We start from the raw sequence: 21596 nt of genomic DNA, 5'->3' as shown, positions 1-21596 counted from the left end.
GGAAGCGCAGAACAGATTAAGTGCCCACACCAGGCCACGGCTGGCAGCGCAGCGGGCCCTGAACATACCCAGGGCCGCACGTGGCACTGAAGAGAGTTAATTAGGGCAGTGGGACGAGGACCAGTTTGGAATCATCTTTCCAGGGCGCATCTCCTTCCATCAGGCCCAGCGAGGGCTCAGGAGCAGCCTCCTGGCCGAGGTGTGGGTAGTTCCCTGCAGCCCCTCTGCCCGCGGTGCAGAAACGTCAGATTTCCGCTTGTTCTTGCTGTGCTGCCTTCACGCGGTGGGGCTGTTTCTCCACGGGACAGAAGAACCCCCATCCCCCCTTCCTTCTCTGAGTTCAGAGTTCAGTTCTGCTCAAAGAATCACAGCCTGCAGTTCCTCACCAGAGCACAGAAGCTGTAGCCTGGAGAGCTGGTTCTGGGATTCGCTGGGCCAGTAGAGACAGCTGCGTGATCTGGGCACTTCATTGCCTTTTTCTGGACGACAGTCCCCCCTGCCCCCCGACCCCAGGAAGGGATGGCGTATGAGATCTCCAAGGTCTCTTCCAGGCTGCTCTATCAGCCGGCCCACTCCGGGCCCTCCATTCAACAGGTGAGAAAACAGAGGCCCAGAGAGGTGAAATGATTTTCCCAAGGTCCCCCAGCCACTTCCTGAAGGGCAGAGTCAGGACCAGCATCCTTGGTTCCTCCTGGTCCCATTCTCTGGCACTGGTCCCGCACTGCCTTGTGTGTGTGTGTGTCTGTATCTCTGGGTCCAGCCGTGGCCCTGGGTCTCTCTCTGCATCCACAGATACGGTCCGTATCCACACTTGCGTCTCCATCCCCACCTGTTTATCCCACGTCTATGTCTCCATCGCTAGACCCATATCTGCGGGATTCGCTCTGTTCTCGGGAGTGCACGCCTTCTCATCACACGCGCTCCAGAGGATCACGGAGGGCAGAGGGGGTGGGGCGGTGTTTTATCTCCGAGTCAGGGGTAGAGTTCTCACCAAGCCCTGGGCTCTGTTGTTAGAGCTTACATGCCCCACATCCTCCCGGGGCACTTACTTTCATAACCTTTGATCCTCAGAACACCCCCAGAGGCCGGAAGGTGAAGGTTTCCAAATCCTATAGCCTGTCTGAACTTCAGCCCTCGCTCTCTTTGGATGTACAACCTTGGGCAAGTTACTTCACCTTCCCGAGCCCTCCTAGGTCTTCATTGGGCTGTTGTGCCAGCCCCTCAGGCTAAGTGGGCTCAAGTCAGGAGTGTGCAGATCCGAGGTGCCCCTTGCCTTCCCTCCTCTCTTTCGGGGTTGGGGGGCAGGGGACAGTAGCCACTGATGGCTGGGCCTCACTGTTCTCCTACTAGACGGTGGGCAGGCAACAGACAGATGGAAGAAAAAAAAGAAGAAGAGGACATGACTGGATCCACAACCCCCCACATCTGGTACCGCCTGCTTGTTATAAAAATCCAAGACTTCAAAAAAAAAAAAAATCCAAGACTTTAGCGAGACATGTCCAACGTTTTGGCTCCAGCTCCAGCACTCACTGGCATGTGAAACACACTTCACCTTCCTGAGCCTTCCTTTCCTCCCAAGTGATTTCACTTTCCCATTTGGGAAAGCAGCTTCCCGCTTCTCCCAAGGGCTGTCGGGAGGGCGACGGGAATCAGGAAAGACCTTCAGCCGGGGTGGAACTGGAGTGCTGACCTCTGTGGATAATACTGACTCCTCTGTAACTCAGTCAGTGATGAAGCTGGGATTTTCAAAAAAATGTGCAATTCCTCTCTAAAAGGGAGTCTCTAAAAAGCCATGATTGTCTGGCAAACACATCGTGTATCCAACAGCAAATTGCCTGTTCTTTGGGCCGTGGGTTTGCCCGAGTATGCTTTCCAGGAAAATGCAGGCAGCAAGGGCTGCTCGAGCCCCCTCCCCCATTGGAGGCAGGGCCTCCTGGGCTCCCCCAAGCTCCACCTCCTGGGCTCCCCCAAGCTGGGGGGAGGGAGGAGGGAGGGAGGAGGCTCACTTTGCTCATGACCTTGAAAGCAACTCAGCGCGTGACAAATCCAGTCACCTTGCACTGAAAATAGAAGGCTCTCCGCCTCCCAAATTCTCCATTCACCTGCGGCAGGTACTCTCTGCCCTCCCAGAGGTTGTGTTTTGCTGCAAACATAGAAGGAAGTACCTCACCGGCCTCAGCAGAAGGCTTATAGAGTGACAGGGGAGTCTGATTATACAGGCTTTCCAAAAGCATACACCCCAAGGACCGGATCTGTTCACCTTGAGCATGGCGACCTTCCAAGAGCCCAAGAGGCTCCCATGCTTTATCAGCACACCTTCTCTCCTTGACCTGCCCGTGGGAGCAGCCGTGTCATGGGAATAACAGACCGGATGGGATGAGTTTCAACCAGCTGAACCAGAACCCTATGTTGAGCGGCCCTTCACACTTCTGCTAACATTCTTATGCCCTGCAATCTGGTATCCAGCTGGACCACAAGACAGTCCCCCTTCCCGCCCCCGATTTTGCCAGCACACCTGATAAGCCGGCTGGCATCTAGGAACCATTTTGTCCCATGGCCGTGTAAATTTGCAGAATCTCAGAATCACGGGTACCCCCCAGAAGCCCTTATTTTAGAGGAAGGGAAACTGAGGCTCAAAAGAGCATGCAAAGTTACACGATAGAGTGGAAAGAAGCAGGTCTCAGCTCTCTTAACTCCAAGGTGTATTCTTTTCATCCACAACCACAGAAGTTAATGCTTGTAAATCAGAGGGGTGGTATGGAAGGAAGGAGAGGCTCCATCATTATTCATTCATTCATTCATTCATTCATTCATTCATTTGAGGGGGGAGGAGGGACAGAGGGAAAGAGTCTTAAGCAGACCCCATGCTGAGTGTGGAGCCCAACACGAGGCTCCATCTCACAACACTGTGATCATGACCTGAGCCAAAACCAAGAGTCGCAGGCTCAACTGACTGTGCCACCCAGGCGCCCCAGGAGAGGCTCCATTAATTGCCAGGGAATGATTTCATTTCCTGACTGGGTCCATAATCCTGTGTTGTCCTGGGACTTAGCTGAAAGTGCCATTAGCTTTAAAAGCCTTGGGAAACTCCCCGGACCCATATATAGTGGCTGAGTGGGAAGGGATCCTGGATGCCACCTCCCCAGCCTCCCCTCAGGGCTGGCACCCCTCCTATCACATCTCTGACCCAGATTCAGGAAAGCTGCTTGGAGGAAGCGAAGCTGGGCTTTAAGAGACAGTAGGGAGTAGGCTGAGTTCCAGAGCGGACCCGGCACGTGAAGGTGCAGGGCTGGGAGCACCGTATGGGGGGTGACGAGGGATAAGACCCCCATGGCAGGCAGACCACGAACAGCCTTGGGAGCTGTGGGACAGAGTCTGATTTTATCCTAAGGCGACAGGAAGTACCAAAAGGTCTTTGTGAAGGAAAGGGACGCCTCTCCCCCAGTGTTTGTAAAAGCATGACTCTGGCTCTAAAGTCAAGACCGGATGGGAAAGGCAAACCCTAAAGGACCTTATTGCAGGAATGATACGTGGGCTAGAGCAGTGGAGACGCAGCCGGGGGCAGAGAAAGGCGGGCTCACAGGCAACATCCTAAATGTTCTGCCCACCGATGATGGTACGGCTTCACCCTGGGACAGAATCATAACATTTTCCCTTTCTAGGTCCTGTCGGGCATGGGGTGCTGCCCACGTGGAGTGACTGTCAAGATTCATCCACACGGCTTATATCCAGATGTACCCCCAGCGCAGGTCTGCTCAAGAATGAGGGCAAAGGGCTGAGGTGCCTGTGACAGGGTAGAAGACATTGTTCAAAGACCTTGATCGCAGTCTGCTCTACCTAAAGCAGGTAGCGAAGCCCGTCTGTTCTAGAAGCCTGCAATAGCGACCTGGTCCTGAAGACATTGCTCAACATCGGTATCCAGCACAGGGTCCCCTCCATGGGCACTGCAGCTGTCCCCAAGCAGAGGAGGCTCGTGGGCTGACTCGGTCACACACAGGCCAGCCCACGGCATCCCCAGGCAGGGCAAGCCAAGCAAAGGGGCTGCCCTGCCCACCAGCACCCCCGAGCCTAAGACCATCAGGGCAGCGTTCTGGTTTCCAGAGTGGCTGAAACCAAAGCAGCTCTTTTCAATGGCATTCAGAGGAATGTGCCAAATCTCTGTGCCAGAGGAGTCTCAAACCTCCAGAAAAGCAGTATGACTCTACGGACATTCCAGACTTTGAAGCTTTTCTGACCTGAGCTGTTTCCGATTCTTCACTTTGGAGTTTTCGATCAGGTTCATGGTTCTCCACCATCTTTCCTAATTCATTTAAGAACTTTCACCCTTTTTTTTCCCCAAGATTTATTTATTTGAGAGAGAGAGAACAGAACAGAGGGAGGGGAAGAGGGAGAGAGATAACCTTAAGCAGGCTGCATGCTGAGAGCAGAGCCCAGCACGGGACTGGATCTACCCACCCCTAGATCACGACTTGAGCCGAAATCAGGAGTCAGACGCTGAACCAACTGAGCTACCCCTGTGCCCCCAGACTTTCACCTTTTAAATTGTATTCAGAGTCAAAGAGGAGAAGGCCAGTGGACCCATTCTTAAAAATCTTCATTTATTGGTCTATTTGGTGGTCTAAGTGCAGACACAGTTCTCTCCGCCACCCACCCCCATATGGATACTCAAGGGGGTTAATGAGCAACTTGCCCAAAGCCCCCCAGCTTGTAAACATCGGAGCCAGGACACTAACACATGACCATCTGAATCCATGTCCCCCCAAAGCTCGTGTCTCTTTATTGCTGCATTGACATCACAATCCAACATGACTCCCCAACACATCCTGAAGTCCTTCGAATTTTCTGGTCACCTTGCAATGGGAGCATACTGGAATCATATGGGGCAGGGTAACCTAACCTCGTCTAGCACTTGGGAGGCAATGTTCACACTGAATTCTGACAGACGAGTTGGCATTCGTGTGTGAGCAAAAGACTCAGCCAGCCTCTGTGCCTGGCTGGCTCAGTGGGTAGAGCCTGTGATTCTTGATCTTGGGGTCACGAGTTCAAGCCCCACATTGGGTGCAGCACTTACTTTAAAAAAAAAAAAAGACTCAACAGACAGCAAGATCTAAAGGCAGAAAAAGCACACATATCCTAAGTACCAGAAGAAGCTCTGAGTCCAGCTGAGTGCAGCATGCAGAAAAGAGATGAAATGGGAAAGATAGTTATGGGCTAGACCGGTGGTGAGCAGGGGTGGGGGTTCCAAGGAGCCCAGAGTAATGAGCCTGGACTATATTCTAAGGGCAATTAGGAAGCCACGGAAGGATTTAAAGGCGGGAGTGTCGAAATCTGATTTGCATTTTTGGAAGATCACTCTGGCTGCCGAATGGAGGATTAGACCCAACACACACACATTTTCAAGTTGGTTTACAATGGATGGCTTCACATGCCAAGACCCAACGGCCCAGACTTTTGGGACCACACTCCAGCTCCATTTTGAGCCAGTACATTCTGTTACCTACTTGGCTCTAGTCCACACCACCTTGGAATTCTTTATTGGGGGGTGTGACGTCATCTATAAATTCCAGCTTTCATCTCCAGACACGGAAGCAGAGAAGGTTGGCTCTCCTTTCTGACAAGCTGGGCATCCTCTGCCTTTTCTTTTAATTACATTTATGTTCCATTTTTAATTACATTACATCTTAAACATATTCCTACTTTTTTATTAGAAACATATTCTTAAAGACAAATCCTTTTAAGCATCATTTGTAGTGAATAGATAGCATTTTTTTTTTATTCGTTTATTTGTTTATTTACAGCATAACAGTGTTCATTGTTTTGGCATCACACCCAGTGCTCCATGCAGTACGTGCCCTCCCTATTACCCACCACCTGGTTCCTCAACCTCCCACCCCCCCTCCCCCCCCCGCCCCTTCAAAACCCTCTGGTTGTTTTTCAGAGTCCATAGTCTCTCATGGTTCATCTCCCCTTCCAGTTTCCCTCAACTCCCTCTCCTAGATAGCATTTTGCCATAGGGGTGATGGTGCTGAAGTCCTTCGTTGAAAAGGAAGTCAGTCCTGCCTCCCCACACCCCTCCCCGCCCCAAGCCCAGGGGCTTTCTTTCCCTGCAGGCGAGAGCGTCCACCAGTCAGATCGCTTAGTTTCACAAGGCTGGTAGGGCTTGTCACGTGCATGTGCCCTAGTTAAAGCAATCACTCGGAAGATGTGCACTCCAGGGCCTTGCTGGAGAGCGTAGACTAGAATCGACACCTCTCTTCCACCGCCAACCCAACAGACTCCCTGATATTTAAGAACATTTTCTATTAGCTCTCTCCCTCTCTCAACTGAGAGCTCCAGGAAGCTACCTGACAATCCGTGCTCCCAAAAGGATTCATCATTTTCTTCCTAAGCTCTTCCCCTCCTCTTTCCTAGCTCAGTGAAAGGCATCACCAACTAACTAGCCCAACACCAAGTCAGAAATGATGTCTTGTGAACATTTAATCATACACACACACACACACACACACACACACACACGCTAATAGGTTAACATAAGTCAAGATCAGCCTTGACTACTTACTGGTACCCACTCTATTACAACAAAGACTGGGTTTTTTCTACCACCCAAATAGCTAGTTTGCCACATGCTTTCCATCCCCAGGAGCTGCCCCAGCTCAAATCAGCCTTCCCCTCAGCTGCATTAGCCTTCAACATACCATAGAGTTTCCGTGGCAAGGCACAGGAACTGTTCAGACTTCTGCCTGGAGCCCCTCAGGTTGCCTCTGCCCTTTGGACATGGCTGGACCCATGCCTCGGCTCTCTCTGCTGTCCCTTCCAGGGCTCCCTCAGCCTGCTTTCTCTGTTCCCACTGTTGAGCCCACAGTTCCCAGCCCACTGCCCCCTCCGGACTCTCTTGCCTGCCCTCCACACAGGCTATTGCCTCCGCTGAATGGCTGGCCCACTGAAGACCCATCCTCGACCCCCAGAAGCCTCCTGGGCCGCCTCCCCAGGCCATCCCTCCTTCGGGCCTGGCCAACCTTATTTCTCCCATAGGACTGGCCACAGTGCTTAACCCAGCCCTTAACTTGCCCCATTCCTGCAGGGAGTGAGAGTCTGACCCTGGGTGTGGGTGGGGTCAGGCACCTGTGTGTCCAGCAAGCTCCCCTCGGGTGAGGCTTGCATAGACCAAACCAGAAAACCTTTGTTCTGCTGGACACGCAGGTGCCTGACCCCACCCGCACCCAGGGTCAGACTCCGCAGATAGAGACAGGACAGGTCTGCGGTTAATGAGCCCTCTCCCCTATCTGGTCTGATGCTAGCAAAGTGGAGAGAACCCTGGCCCCATTACCCTGTCTCATTCCCCGTGGGTCTCACCCTGTGAGTTGTCCTTCAATCTCAGAACTGAGTGGAGGAGTAATAGACCTCTTTCCTTTTCCCTGTAGTATTTCCTCTCGCACCATGCCCTCCTCTCTCGATTCCACTTTAATAACAGTCGCTGCCTTCTAACCTCCCACCTGTCTTCTTTCTGACTGCTCTCTGCTCCCTCGGCTTTACTTAGACCACTTGACTTCTTCGGAGCGGCAGAGGACACCCCAGGCATCCAGCAATGAATGGATGGGAGAACTCCGGGCAAGAGCCGGGCCACCCTCCCCTCCCGTTCCCAGCAGGCCCCGCCACCCCAACACCAAGTCCAGCTGTCGGCAAGCAGTTCACGTGAAGGCCCAAGATGCCCGGGGGGCCAGGGACTCCTCCACGTAACAAGCAAAAATCTCAGAGAGGAGGAACGAACAGAGAGAGGATAAGGGCAGAAATGCTGGCATTCTGTAGCTACTCGTTATTAAACGATTATATGGACAAGAAGCTGACTATGTGGTAGGCAGAGAAATCTCCCACACACAACATAAAGGGGAATTAGCCATTTCGTGAAGCAGAAGAGCCAGAAATAGAGCAGGTAACCCCCAGGATTTGGTTTTCAGCCACTCTTTTCATTTGGTCTGTTGTCTTAAATGGGGGGGGGGGGCAGGGGGGCTGGGAAGACTCCCCACAGTCTCAAAGTCTGCTCCTGAGACCTACAGAGGAGCCTGTGTACACGCATGCCCCAGCGGGAATCCAGATGCCAGCGCTCCCGTCCTAAACCCAGATCACCTGCCTCCGTTCTGTCCTGGGTTACTAGCTCCTCTGGCAGCTTTCCCATCAGTTTGCAAGTCCTTCCGGGGAAGGCAGGGGAAACATCGTCAGTACTCTTTCCCTTCTCAGTGCCTCACACAGCCTTGACTGTCCTGAGGGTGTGTCATATACCTAAGCAGGCAGCCTTAAGCTCGGAAGCCAGGCTGGACTGGAGCCCCGCTCTGTGAGGCTCCAGGGAGACGACGCCTGTAGGACACGCAGGCTCTCAATAAATACAGACCCCTCCTTTGATAAACAAAGCAGCCTGCTTTTGCCATAGCATTGTCAAGGATGCTCTGAAATGGACAGAAATGTACTAACTGAAGCGGAAAATGTATTATGGTCTTATCAAAGACACGGAGAAATGTTCTTTGAAGGGAACCAGCCAGTCACATTGGGAGCAAAGGAAAGAAGTTATTGTTGTTTTAACTGGCTGGCCATTAATTCTTCTTTGCTTTAGCTTTGAGTGTCCATAATGCACATTCCCCTTTCTTGGAGCAGGTGTTACGTGTCCACTCTGAAGATGCCCAGAGTCTCCCTGGAGGGGTCTAGTCTGCCCCTAACACCGTGTGTTCCATTATCTTGATATTACACACCCTGGATTTATCAGCCATGGTTCTACTGGTGATGGTAGTCTCCGATAATTTAGGAGTCATTGTCATGTTCCCCTTTTGACATACAGTTACATTGCCATGTGGGACTTTAATAAAGCCTCAAAGTTTCAAACTAGACCCACGGAGCTAAGTCTGTAATGATAAATCTTGTCAAAACAGGATATTCATTCCTTTCCTGAAAATGAAATGAAGATATGATTTAAAGTACCTTTTTCTCATTTACCAGCACTGAAATAATAATATGCTGGCCTTCCCAGGCACACATCAAACTTTCACACCCCCGACTAGAAGGCCAGGCAGGAGCTTTGGCATTGGATTCATTAGAAAGAATACTTTAATTAATAATCGTTATGTTGTTAACGATAACCTTTTAAATATCAGGGGAGTTTTAAAGTTTACAAAGCACACTCATCTGATTCTCATCCCTATTTTGCAGATGAGCAAACTGAGGCTCAGAGAAATTCAGAGGCTTATTCATGCACATGTAGCTGGAACCTCCAGACTGACTCCTAGCCCACCACACTGTGAGTGAGAGGATTTTGAGCTGCTTTCCCAGAACCGGAAATGGAGGTATGGAGCCAAGCAAAGCTTACTTGCTTTTTTTCCAAAATGAAACATTGATGACTTTGCTTTAGGTAGAATAATTCAGGGAAAAAATAGATTTACTTGGTTCCAATTCTGTAGGGCCAACTTTTCCAAAATCAAATAGAAAGACCAAGAAAAAAAAAATCTGAAAATCTGAACCTGTTACATGTAGCTTCTGAATTAATTCAAGTCATAAATATTTATTGAATTTGTAAGTATGAAGACTCAGGCTTTGGCTTCAAGGAGCTTACAATTTAGTAGAAAGGATAAAACAAGAATGTGTGCCTGCGCATGAGTGCACGCCCCCCCCCCCAATGCCCCTCGCAGGACAAAGGTCTACGGGGCAGAGGAGGAACCAGGGCATGGAGGTGAGGAGGGGACATTCAGGAAGGGTTCCCTGAAGAATGGACTGACAGACTCTGGCACCAAAGGAGGAAGACGTGGATAAGGGCTCTGCCTCTGCAAGGACATTACAGAGGCAAAGTATGGGGATGAGCTCAAATAGGAGGAGTGCCTGGCACGTGGTCCCGTTCACTAGGGTCTGCTCATTTTGTTGAAAGAAGGAGGAAGGAGCCTCAGACTGGGGTTAAGAAAAAGCCATAGTGAGAGGAGATAAGCAGAACTGGTGAGCCAGCAGTTTGCCAGGCTGAACAAGGGAAGAGACAGGTCATGGGGCTGCCCCACACGGTCCCCTTCGCCATGAGGCTGTGTCTCCGGCTCTGAGTTTTGGCTGCTGCCCCTCCTACATTGAGCAGTGGCTGTGAGGAGCAAAAGATGTGCAAACTGCAGAGTGCTGGGCATCTTTGAGAGTGCAGCGTCTGTGGTCACAAGACCCTGCTCTCTTGGTCTAGCGAATGGTTGGGGGGTGATGGGAGCAGCCAGGGAAAGGCCCCCAGCGCCATGGTCCCTGCAGCAGGGCGGGAAGCACTGGGTTGGGAAAGGAACCCAGAGCAGACGGGTAAAGTTCGCACAACTTCAGCCACTGCTAGTAGCTCCCAGAGCTCCAGGAGGACAGGCTATGGCCAGTTTTTGGAGGGTCCTGAGATACCAAAATAAGAAGAGATGCCAAAGCAGGGTTACCAAAGTTGTGGTGTATTTTAAAGCCTCGCAAGTAATAAATTAACACCTTTAATAATGAACATGCAGTGCACCTTGATTATGCTATTCAAAAGCCAAAGAGAGACTTTATATAGGGATCAATTCATACGGCGACATATACTCCTGATGTAATGTGGCAGCAGGACCTAGATTTAAAGATAAGTGCTGAACCCCATTCTCTTTCCAGCCTGTCTTCCAGATCTCAGATGCAAAGGATAAACTCACTGGCACACAACAGCAGAAGTTTACGTCTGAGACCCTTACGATAAGGAGATGTGGGCCCCCATGACGCTCCGGCTTCACTCCCCTCCCTTCCTCCCACTCTTGTTCACCCCCCCTCCCCCCATCACCCTCCTGGCCTCGACCACTCCAGACTCACAGGGGTCAGCCCAAGTCTCCCCTGCAAGTCCAATCACGGGATCACACACAAGGACAGGTCCACAGTCCAGGAGCGGGGCTTTGTCCCACAGTGCGAGGGGGGCTGAGTGCTCTCCGGGGCACCCTGCCTGGTCTGGAAAGACCCATGGGCACTGCTGCACAGCAGAGCAGTGAAGGCTACTTTCCGCTCCTTGGTTCGTTTGGCTTGTTCTCTGCTCTCTTCTTCTTGGCTCCTTGAAGCCCTGTGCAAACACTGTTGTTCCAAATGGCTAAAACCAATTGACGTTTGGTGCAGCAGAGACCCTGTAAGAACTAAATGCATGCCCTGTGGTGGAATTCACTGCACCAAGAAATTAGCTCGTCCCACTGCCTACCGAGGCCACTCTACGGCTTTGCAAATGATTAGAAGAGAAAGAAACACCACACTTTCTTCAGATGCCCCCAAAAGAACGTTGAAGTGTATATTGTTCACCTGAAGCTGGGCCTATAACCAAGACAACATCAAAGCAAGCGGGGACAAATATATTACTCTGCTCATTCAACCAATCATCCCATATGCGTTTACTGCACACCTATTATGCGTCAGGTACTGGGGATACAGCCAGGAATAGGGCATGATCTCTTCTCTCACCAAAAGCAGAGGATGAGGCAGGGGGACAGAAGCAGGCACAAGGAGGAGAGCTCAGTAAACGCCCTCCCAGGGTACTAACAAGTGCAGCAGGTAGCAAGATTAACCAAACCTCATAAAGCAGGGCTGAGCTGCCAGCCCCTCCTCTCCCTAGCAGTCTCGCTCATGCCTTCATCCTCTCCTCCTTTACTGAATTCTGACCCTCCTCCCATGCAGTGCCTCACTTTCTCTCCAACGTCCCAGTCCTCCTCTCCTAACCTCAAGCCCTGGGTAAACATAAAAAGCACACATCTTCCTGTGCCCAAGGCATCCTCAGCCTGAGAAAGCTTTCATTTTTCATGCAAATGCCTGCTTTACACATGCTTGGCCATTTATTTATTTCCACCCCAGCCTTCAGAAGCAGGGGGACTTATCAGTAAATGTCATGGATTCCAGAGTGTTGTTTTTTTTTCCCCTTCTTTAAAAGCTGCAGCTCTGACATCCAGCATCTGACAAGGATGTGTGCTCCACAAACAGAAAACTGAATGGAGCCTCAGAAGAAAGCAGGCATCTTTAGAGCTCCAGAGTTTTAGCTCAGTTCCCTGTGTCGAGGTGGTTTCTATCTGTGTCAGTCAGTGCGTCACAACACCAGCCTCCACCCCCACTGCACAGCACCCCTTAGCAAGCGCCTGCCCACACAATATCATCAACCATAAAAACTGCAACCAGTGTTGAAGTTACAACCACGGTTCTTTCTACAAACGGGGAGGGATTCGGTTCTGCTCAGTCAGTCCCCACTAAGTAGGTTACCCACGGAACAAACACCTTTCCCTTCCGTAAATTCAGAATGCCCTTGGCTCGGGTATATGTTCCTATGAATTACCAATTCACTGGAATAAAATGTTCGCTTGCCTCCGTGAAGTTCCTTCTTCATGCTGATGACAAGGATGGTTCCATGGCAGCCCCAGTCTGTGGGGACCAACGCTAAAGTCCCCACCTGCTTGATTTTAATCATCTTTCCCTTCAAAGGTTCCTTCATTGGCCCAGGGTAGACTTCACCTCATATGAACTTCAACCCTGGCCATCTGCTTCTCCACCCCCTACGGCAGCTTCCTCTGCCTCCTCTAAATATCTCTTTCTGCATGGCTCTGTCCTCTCTCCCCTTTCCCTCCAGACCCCTCCACCCTCTTGTGATTTTGCATTTTGCTGTAAGTGTTGACTCTAGTCTCTGAGGTGGCCCTCAAGACTGTGCCCAGAGCTAGGAGACCTCACAATCATTACAGAATAGAAACAAAGCACCCCGAACCTCACTCCATACCATGCCCTCCTTGCCCCAAGAATCAGCTTTGAGAGTTTATGTCACCGCTATCCCTTCAACTTCAGATTTCCCTGTTACTGTCCTATCCGTCCTAGCACCCAGGGTACTGCATACGATAATGAATATCTGTATGGAAGATTTCTGAATGCTTACTGACGCAGTATGCTACAACCAGCTAGAAAAGAAAATAACATCGCTCAGGGGGAGGGAAATCTCTTTTCACCCAGCACTCACAATGGGCATAAAGTTCATAAGAATGTAAAGATTAAGACCAAAGAGGTAAAAAGAATATTGAGATTGCCATTCTTCTGTGTGTGTATTATAGGCAGTCGGGATGCAGAGTTATATTAAAGATAGCTTTGTAGGATGGAAAGAAACCAAAGAAGAAGAAGGGAGAGTTCTGTTTTGACTATTGCTCAAAAAAATTATTTAAGGTATCAGGAGCATCAGGGAAGAAGCTCCAGAGCAAGAAGTGGGATAAAAACACTGAGTGAGCAGTTTGGGAGAGGATCGGCTTGGCTCCTAAAGCAATAGGCAGGAATGGAAATAGAGAGCACGCTTTTCTAACAGAAGTTCACATTCATGCCAAGGAAGTGGGTGAGCACTGTCAGATATAATCAGACTTCCCCCTGTCTGACTCACATCACAGGATGGGCTCTGGTATTTCAGACCCTAGCAGAAGGACTTGAGATTCTCTCCATGGCACCAGCCCAAACTCTGATTCACCGTAGGTTTGGGGAAGGCCTCTTTTTTGGTCCTGCTAAAGGGGTGGTGCCTTTGGGAAACTACTATTTACACACACACCATGGAAATCCCTTGAGGGAGGAGGGGCTGGCTCTTGAAGGGGTGCAGGAAAGCCTAGAGTGGGCTGGTTAATTCGGTTACAGTCAGAGAACATCTCTGTCCCTGTGTCTCATCTCTAGGAAAAGGCTGGATATGGGTCCTGCTGGCCAACTGCTAAGTGGGGTGTGACCCACAAGCTGTCTTTTCTCCACACTCTGCTGTCAACCAAGGCTCCAAACTTCTTTCTCAGAGTGAAACAATTTCAGTGGGGGGTGGGGGGGGGGAACCCAAACCAAAAACGTTTCCTTCTCAATCAAGACCAGTGCCTCTGCCCAGAACCCTGAGGGGTCCCATTCCCTGGTGAGTAAGCTTGTAGGTTGTGCCCCACATGGACTTCTTTGGGTTAAAATGACTGACGATCGAGTTCCGCCCTACCTCCACTTCCCAGAACTGCATTGATGTACTCCTGGCCTCCTGGGGGGGGGGGTGCCTCTAAAACACCTCTCAGCTGGAGTCCTCTACCCAATTAACCGCACCCTCCCTTTACAATGAAAGATAATTCAGACGAAGAGGTGTTTCTCACCAAAGGTGTTTCTAGAGATGCTTTGAGTAAGGTGTAGGGAGACCCCAGACCAGGAGGGAAGTGCCCAACACACCAACAGCTGCTCTAAGGGGTCTGGGTCATGGAGTGGGGGCAGGGAAATACCCTGTCTCGGTATTCGTCTACAAAAAGGCAGACCTGTTCTATGACCAGGCCCTTGGGCCAAGCTGGACAGCACCCGTGTCTGGCTTCCAAAGGAACTTCCCCTCCTGGCCATCAGTCGCTCGTCTTGAGTGACCTGAACAGAGGATGCTGCCAAATGCCCCGGGGGCATGCCTTTCTACCGCTGGACTCACGGTTAGGAAAGACTCTTCCTGGGCTCAAGAAGGGTCGAGGAAGGACAGGAGACCCTCCCCCTCCGGCTCAGAGACTTGGGAACTAAGCTCTCCTTGTGGGAGCTTGGGTCACCGGGGTAGGCGCCGGGCAGAGCAGCCTCGGGAGCCCGGAGCCGCAGTTCCCCAGACCAGCTTCCTTGCAAAGCCAGGAGAGGCGGCGAGTCCGAGTGGAGCAGCCCGTCACCCTCGCCGGCCGCTGGGAGGCCGGAAAAGTTCCTCCCGGAGCCCGGCGTGCTTGCCGGCATCTGTCCACGGTGCTGAAAGGTCCTCGCGGCCGCCGAGCCGGCGGGCTTCAGCGCGCCCGCAGCCTCCTGGCCGCCCGTTCTGCCCTTCCAGCCTCTTGCCCTGTCCTCTGCCCCACGGCACCGAAGCCTCTTCCCTCCTTCTCTCCCACCCCGTGCCCTCCACTCTCGAGCGGCATCAACTCCGCCGGCGCCCGGGTCCCCGCGCCCCCACCTCGTTCTTCCGTCCGCCGAGCCCCTTCCCCCAGAGACCACCTCCAGGGCGCCTCTGCCACCGGGCTGTCGCCGCCGCCCCCCTCTTACCTTCTTCTTTCGGTCACGGGAGCGGTTCCTCCGCTTCCTGTTGGATTCCTCCTTCTCCTTCTGCTCCTGGAGGGCCTGCGCCTCGATGTCTTTGATTTTCTTCAGCTGTTTGGCTGCCTGAGCCATGGCGGGTCACGGTGCTCCGGTCCCCGCCTCCCGGACCCCTCACACTTGGCAATCCAGGTGGCGACACCCTCCCGAGGAGGAAAAAAATTGAGTCTCTGCTCCGCGGAGGGGTGAGCTTCTTAACCCACCGCGGGAAGGATGCGACCCGGTCGGCGGGGGAGGCGCCTGCGAGACGCTCGGAGGGAGAGGCGCGCCGCGGCTGCCCGGCGGCCCCCGGATGGCGCCTCCCGCCGCGGCCGGAGCAAGCTCAGCAGCGCCCGGGACGGGCTCTAGGCTCGGCCCCGCCGCCTCCCTCCCTCCGTCCCTCCCTCCCTTTCCTGCGGCGGCCGCGGCGGCGGCGGCGGCGGCGGCGGCGGCGGCGGCGGCGGCGCGGGGGGCGGGGGCGGGGAGGCGGCTGGTACTGCGGCGAGGGGCGAGCGGCGAGCGGGCCGGGGAGGAGGCGGACTCCAGCAGTTAACGCAGGAGGGCGCAGGGGCCGCTCGCAGCCGGGGGGCCCGGCCGGCCCGACGAGGCTGGGCGCGCTGGACGCCCGCGCTGGTGCATTGCGAGCGGCCGGCGGCTACAGGCAGGCGGGCGGGCCGGGTTTCCACCACTGCAGTGCCGCCGCCGCCGCGGCCGCCAGACGCACGGGGCCCCGTGCCGTCGGGTCTCAGGGAACAAAGCCGACCACTCTACCCCGAGCTATTGGGGCACCGCGGGGGACCCTACTGCGGGCGGCCTCGCCGCTCCCGGGGGCAAGGGGGGGCTGCGGCGAGCGGCGGGCCCCGCGCTCAGGCGACCCCGCAGACCAGCGCGCCTGGAGGCGGCGGCGGAAGCCACAGCACCGCGGGGCGCGGAGGCCCGGACCGCGCGGCAGGGGTGGGGGCGGGGAGGGGGCCGGGCCTCGGGGCGCCCCCCCGCGGCGATCTTCGCCCGCCTGGGACAAGCCAGCGCCGAGCTTCCGCGGTCGTCCTGCCGAGGGCCCCCGCCGAGGGGCACGCGCGGTGCCAAGGCTCCCCGGGGAAGAGCCCGCCCCCCCCACCCGCCCCCCGTCTTTCGCTTAGAGCTTAGGGCCTTTCATTTGCATATTTTCCAATTATAGCTTGAAAACGTGTCCAAGATGAAGTGAGCAGTTTTCCCTTGAGTTCCCTTTTGACGGGAGTGGAACTAGGTTTTTGCACCAGGGACCGCCCACCCCCCCCAATTCTCAACACTCTCACACACACCCCCTCTCTCAACAACGCCGCCTTTCCCGTGTTCAGCTATAAAGAACCACACACCTGGCGTTTGGGTCACGCAGCCGCAAAGGCAGGCTGCGGGAGGAGGAGGGGCCTTAAGCTCACCTACCCCCTCCTTCAGGCGACAGGCGGGAAAACTGAGGCTCCAACTTGGCAACCACTGCCCCTTCAGTCAGGCGCCGCTCCCAACCCACTCCTTCCCATCAGGTAGGACGGAGTTCCTGGCCCACTTAAGAGTAAAGGTGGATTTTAGAAAATAATATTTAGGAGTTGGTAAAGTTTGATGAAATAGTCTGTTTCCTTCTGCCCTAAACTGAGGGCTTGATGCAGACATTTAACGAAGCACAGAGCAGAGCCTGGAGAGAGGAAATCTCTTGTGCCTCTCAAAGGGCTCTGAGCTGCACCCTCCCTGCTCTGTACAAACTTGGGGAGTGGTCAAATCACTTGCTCTCCAGACTCCATGCTTTTCCCTTACTGGAATCTTACCTCCCTATGCCTCCCACTCCCCCTCTGTGTCCCTATTCCACCACTCACCCCTTCGCGACAACCCCCCACACCACCACCACGCCTCTCATCCCCGCTGGGGCTGGCTGAACGTTTGCTTTGACCATTGTCCTTCCCCAGGGCTGGGTTGTGGACTCTCTTCTCCTCTCTCTCTAGATCAGCATTGTCCAACTGAAGCTTAATGGGAGCCATGAATCCCAATCCCCTATGTAATTTAAATCTTCAAGTAGCCACATTTTTAAAAGTTAAAAGAAACTGGTAAAATTAATTTGAATGATTTATTTTATTCAGTGTATCCAAAGTGTTATCATACAACATGCAAACGATGTAAAATTATTAATGAGATACCTCACATTCTTTCATACTTCAAAATTCAGTATTTTATATTAGAGCCCATCTCCATTCAGATCAGGCACACTTTAGTTGCCTAAGGGGTTCATGTGACTGGTGCTTACTGTATTGGACAGCGCAGCTCTAAATGGTTTCCCCAGGCCGCCACCCACCCCCTTCCCATGACCATGGCTATAATCAGCTTGCCAAGGAGGCTACACATTTCATCTCTGGCACAGACCTCTCCTCTGAGTGCCAGGCCCACACACCTGTGACCGGAAGTCTCTTCCCCGTCAGCACCTGCATCCCTGCCCGGCAACCCGCCCATCCAGCCCTCACAATGCAGTCACACTCATCCTTTCAAAATACACATCTGATCATTATCTCTTCTCAGCTTACCATCCTTCTTTTTGGCTTCTGGAACAAAGGTCAAAATCTTCTATCTGGCCTACGAGGACCTGAATGATCAGGCTCTTCCCAGCACCAGCTGGTCTTACCCCAGGTGCATCCTGGCACAGTGCTCCAGCCTCAACTGGTCAGTGCTGGCCCTCCACGGGGCCTCTGTCCTGCTGCCCCTACCGGGACTGCTCTGTCCCATTCTAACGGTCCTCTCAACCAGGCCCTAATCTGGTTCATTCCAACTCACTCATCCCCATCAAGGGGATCTTCACTTTGTCCAGGAGGCCCTTCTGGAGCCCCCGACTAGCTCTACCATCTCATCATAACACCATCTTTGCCCCCTTCAGAACACCTGCCGTGAATACACTTTTACATTGGTGTGATGGTTTTGATTGAAGCATGTCTCCCCCACTAGACTTTAAACTCTGTGAGGAAAGGCATAGTGTCTGGCACACAGTAGAGGCTCAATCAACATGTGAGAATGAATCAACAAGCCCACCATGTATGCGGGCTTACAGAGTAACAGTAAGACTAGTGGACACTTACTCAGCACTTCCATTGCCCCGGGCATTGTCACCACTTTCCAGATGCGGGAGACGGGGCACAAGGGAGGGAAGCCACTTACTCCAGCTCTCAGCTCCTCATTGTGGAGCCAGGATTTGGCCTTAGCAGGCTGGCTCCAGGGCACCCACTCTTCGCCTCAAGGCTGTACTCAATTACTCAACCTCCTTATCTATAAACAAGGCCACTGGTAATACCTCCCTTGAAGCATTGTCAGGAGGAAGTGGGGGCAGGGAGAGCAAAGGTGAAAGGATTCAATAAAACAAAGTGCGCGTGGAGCTCTAGTTTCCTCTTTTTTTAAAATTATAGTTAACACACAATGTAAGAATGTTACATTGGTTTCAAGTGTTCAACAGCTCTCTCCGTGATGCCTTGTTCAGCACAAGTGTAGCCGCTGTCTGTCACCATACAGTGCTCTCCAATACCGTTGGCTGTATTCTCCAGGCTGTGCCTTTCATCCCCTGTGACTTATCCATTCCACACCTGGAAGCCTGCACCTCCCCTTCCCCTGCACCCATTTTGCCCATCCCCCACCCTGCAACCATCAGCTTGTTCTCTGCATTTATGAGTCTGTTTCTGTTTGTTTATTCTTTGGTTTTGATTTTTAGATTCTTTCTACACATATGTGAAATCATATGGTATTTGTCTCTCTCTGATTTATTTCTCTTACCGTAACATGTCTCGGTCCATCCATGTTGTTGCAAATGGCAAGATCTCATTCTTTATGGCTAATATTCCCATGTTTGTATATGCCACATTTTCTTTATCCATTCATCTGTGGATGGACACTTGGGCTGCTTCCATATCTGGGTTACTGTAAATAATGCTGCAGTAGTGAGATTATTAATACCCAGTAGTGAGATTATTAGAGCATATGGTATTTTTATTTTTTATTTTTTATGTGAGCTTTATAGTTTCTTAAGGCAAGGAAAGCAGAGATTGGACAAATTGTTGTCCAAGGTACCTTTCCGATCCAGCAGGCTGATTTCTCTTATATGTCAAAATCCTCTTAGAAAACTTCTGAAGATTAAAAAAAAAAAAATTCTGAGACACAGAGGGGCAACGTTATCATTAATGAACCGTGGGCAGTGAGTACAAAGGCCCTACCCCAGATCACCCTCTGGCCCTGTATTTCCAAAAACCCCATGGAGGGAAGATGAAAGTCCTGTCCATGTCAGAGCTCCCTCATAGGGCAGTTCCCCCGGATCCTATTATACATTAGGAAGATTGCAAACTGAGAAGGAGAAAATGCGATTGTGCTGTCTGAAGGCAAGTGTTCCCTCAGGCTGATCTGGAGGAGGCAGAGAGGTGAGGGGCCAATGAGGACATAAGAGGGGACATCAGAGCAGCTGGAGGGCCTTAATTCCTCCTGGTCAGAGGACAGTGTTGGGCATCTAGGGAGTTCTAGAGGCTTCTCATGTCCCAGACCATAATAATAATGATCATCTATTTACCGACAGTTCATGATGCCCTAGGCACTGCTACTCATTTACATAACATTTATTTCTCAACACAAAAACCTTGTTACCCCTACTTCCCAGAGGGGGCCACTGAGGCTGAGTGTGTTTCCCTGACTTCCCTGAGGTCCTGCATCTAATGGGGCAGAGTCAGTATTCAGACCCACGCTGCCTAACCCCAAGCCTGACTTTAAGGAAACCATCAAGTGACTGGTTTTGCCAGTGACTCAGTGGGTTCTCCTGCAGTGCAGAAGTTAATAGTAATTATGTGAGTTAGCTGTATTCAATAATATCCCTGGGCCGCCAACCAAAGAGCCAGCCTAGTCCTCTGGTGGTGTAGAAACAGAACCCACAGCACTCTGGGTGGCATCCAGAGACAGCCCCTCTGTGGTCACCGAGGGCCACCTCCTCCACAGCCATAGACACATCTGTTGACCAGGTGGATGTGTCAGAGTTGTGACCTCTCCTCGGGCTCTTCTTACCTTTTCTTCTTGCCCCCAAGTCCTGTGCGCACTCGGGCCAAGGGATGGCTGCGCACTCAGAGGCATGGGACAGCAGTCGTGGGGAGCTGTGGGAGACCCCTGCACATGGGACAGCCCCTAAAAGCCCCTTTTCTTTCTTTCTTTCTTTCTGGTGACGATTAGGACTCACTTTAGCTGTTAAGTAAGAGGGAAAGGGATCCATTTTTATAGTTTTGCTTTCTTCCCTCAGATTTCCACCTGGGTCCCTCAACCCCATTCTGTTATGATGGGTTTATGCAACTAGACTGATTTGCGTTCTTAAAAGAAACATTATTAATAATTAATAAACCTTCCCAAGATAAAAGCTGCCTCCTGGGCTAAATAATATAAAGAGCTAAAATACGCTGAACGTCCCAGACTGGGACATATTTAACCCTCCCAGCATCCTCAGAGTTAGGCATCATCAGGATGGTCGATGTTTTACAGATGAGGGTAATGAGGCACTGACAGAAGAAAATACCTTCCCCAAGACCCACGGCCAGTAAGCCACAGGGTATAGTGTTGAACCAAAAATTCAGGGTCAGTGCTTTTTTGACAATGTTAGAGCTGATAACCCAGACTGAGCCTGAGGCCTGGAGAGGCTCCCTGGCCTGGCTCTGCACCCTTCATCCCTTTTAGGAAAGATGGAGCCAACAAGCGTCTACCAGTGCCTGTCCTCTGTCTTCCTCTGAGGACAGAAGCTGTCCCTGCTACAGGTCCCAACTCTCCAGCACAGTGTCACACCTCCCAGTTGCTCAACTCAACTTTGAGCCAGGAAAGGTCATCGACTAGGCATGGGTGTTGAAGGTGGAACAGGAAGACAGATGGAAGCTAAGAAAGTCTCAGGATCTAAAGGAATTGCCTTTCCATTGCCCAACCAGTGGGAGAACTGGATTCTCTGCTTACTTGCACATTCCCAGGCCAGATCACTCCCCAGACGGACTGCCCAAAGGGCCACTTCTCTGTCCCACCTGGAGTCCAAAACATGTCCCCAGAGTACGTACACATTGGCCTCTGCTCTGTCCTCGATTATCGAGATGTAGAAATTACATGAATCCTTCTTCTGTGTGAATCCCTTTAAATATTTGAGGAGAGCTTTCACTTCTCCCCTTTAATACTTTTCCAAAACAATGTCAGGAGTTCAGAGCAAGGGTGAATATTGAGCTCAAGAATTCCCATTTCCTACAAATCAAAACCACAATGAGATACCACCTCACACCAGTCAGAATGGCTAAAATTAACCAGTCAGGAAACAACAGATGTTAGCGAGGACGTGGAGAAAGGGGAACCCTCCTACACTGTTGGTGGGAATGCAAGCTGGTGCAGCCACTCTGGAAAACACCATGGAGGTTCCTCAGAAAGTTGAAAATAGAGCTACCCTACAACCCAGCAATCATACTACTGGGTATTTACCCTAAAGATACAAATGTAGTGATCTGAAGAGGCACGTGCACCCGAATGTTTACAGCAGCAATGTCCACAATAGCCAAACT

The 21596-nt window shown here is 52.0% G+C and overlaps 1 protein-coding gene across 11 annotated transcripts in view; it reads right to left on the bottom strand.

Annotated features, from left to right (window-relative positions):
• The window catches only part of ANK1 (ankyrin 1), a 207011-nt gene extending 191615 nt beyond the window's left edge, over nt 1-15396 (bottom strand). For all 11 annotated transcript variants that reach the window (XM_045994143.1, XM_045994157.1, XM_045994165.1 and 8 more), the window contains exon 1: nt 15010-15396. In XM_045994143.1, the coding sequence (XP_045850099.1) occupies nt 15010-15135 (126 nt within the window). In that variant the 5' untranslated portion in view covers nt 15136-15396. The remainder of the gene's footprint in view (nt 1-15009) is intronic.
• Nucleotides 15397-21596: the final 6200 nt, after the last annotated feature.

The sequence above is a fragment of the Meles meles genome, chromosome 2 (assembly GCF_922984935.1).
Source record: "Meles meles chromosome 2, mMelMel3.1 paternal haplotype, whole genome shotgun sequence".
Lineage (NCBI taxonomy): Eukaryota > Metazoa > Chordata > Mammalia > Carnivora > Mustelidae > Meles > Meles meles.
Note: the sequence above shows the minus strand (reverse complement) of the source record. Positions and strands in the feature narration are given on the sequence as shown.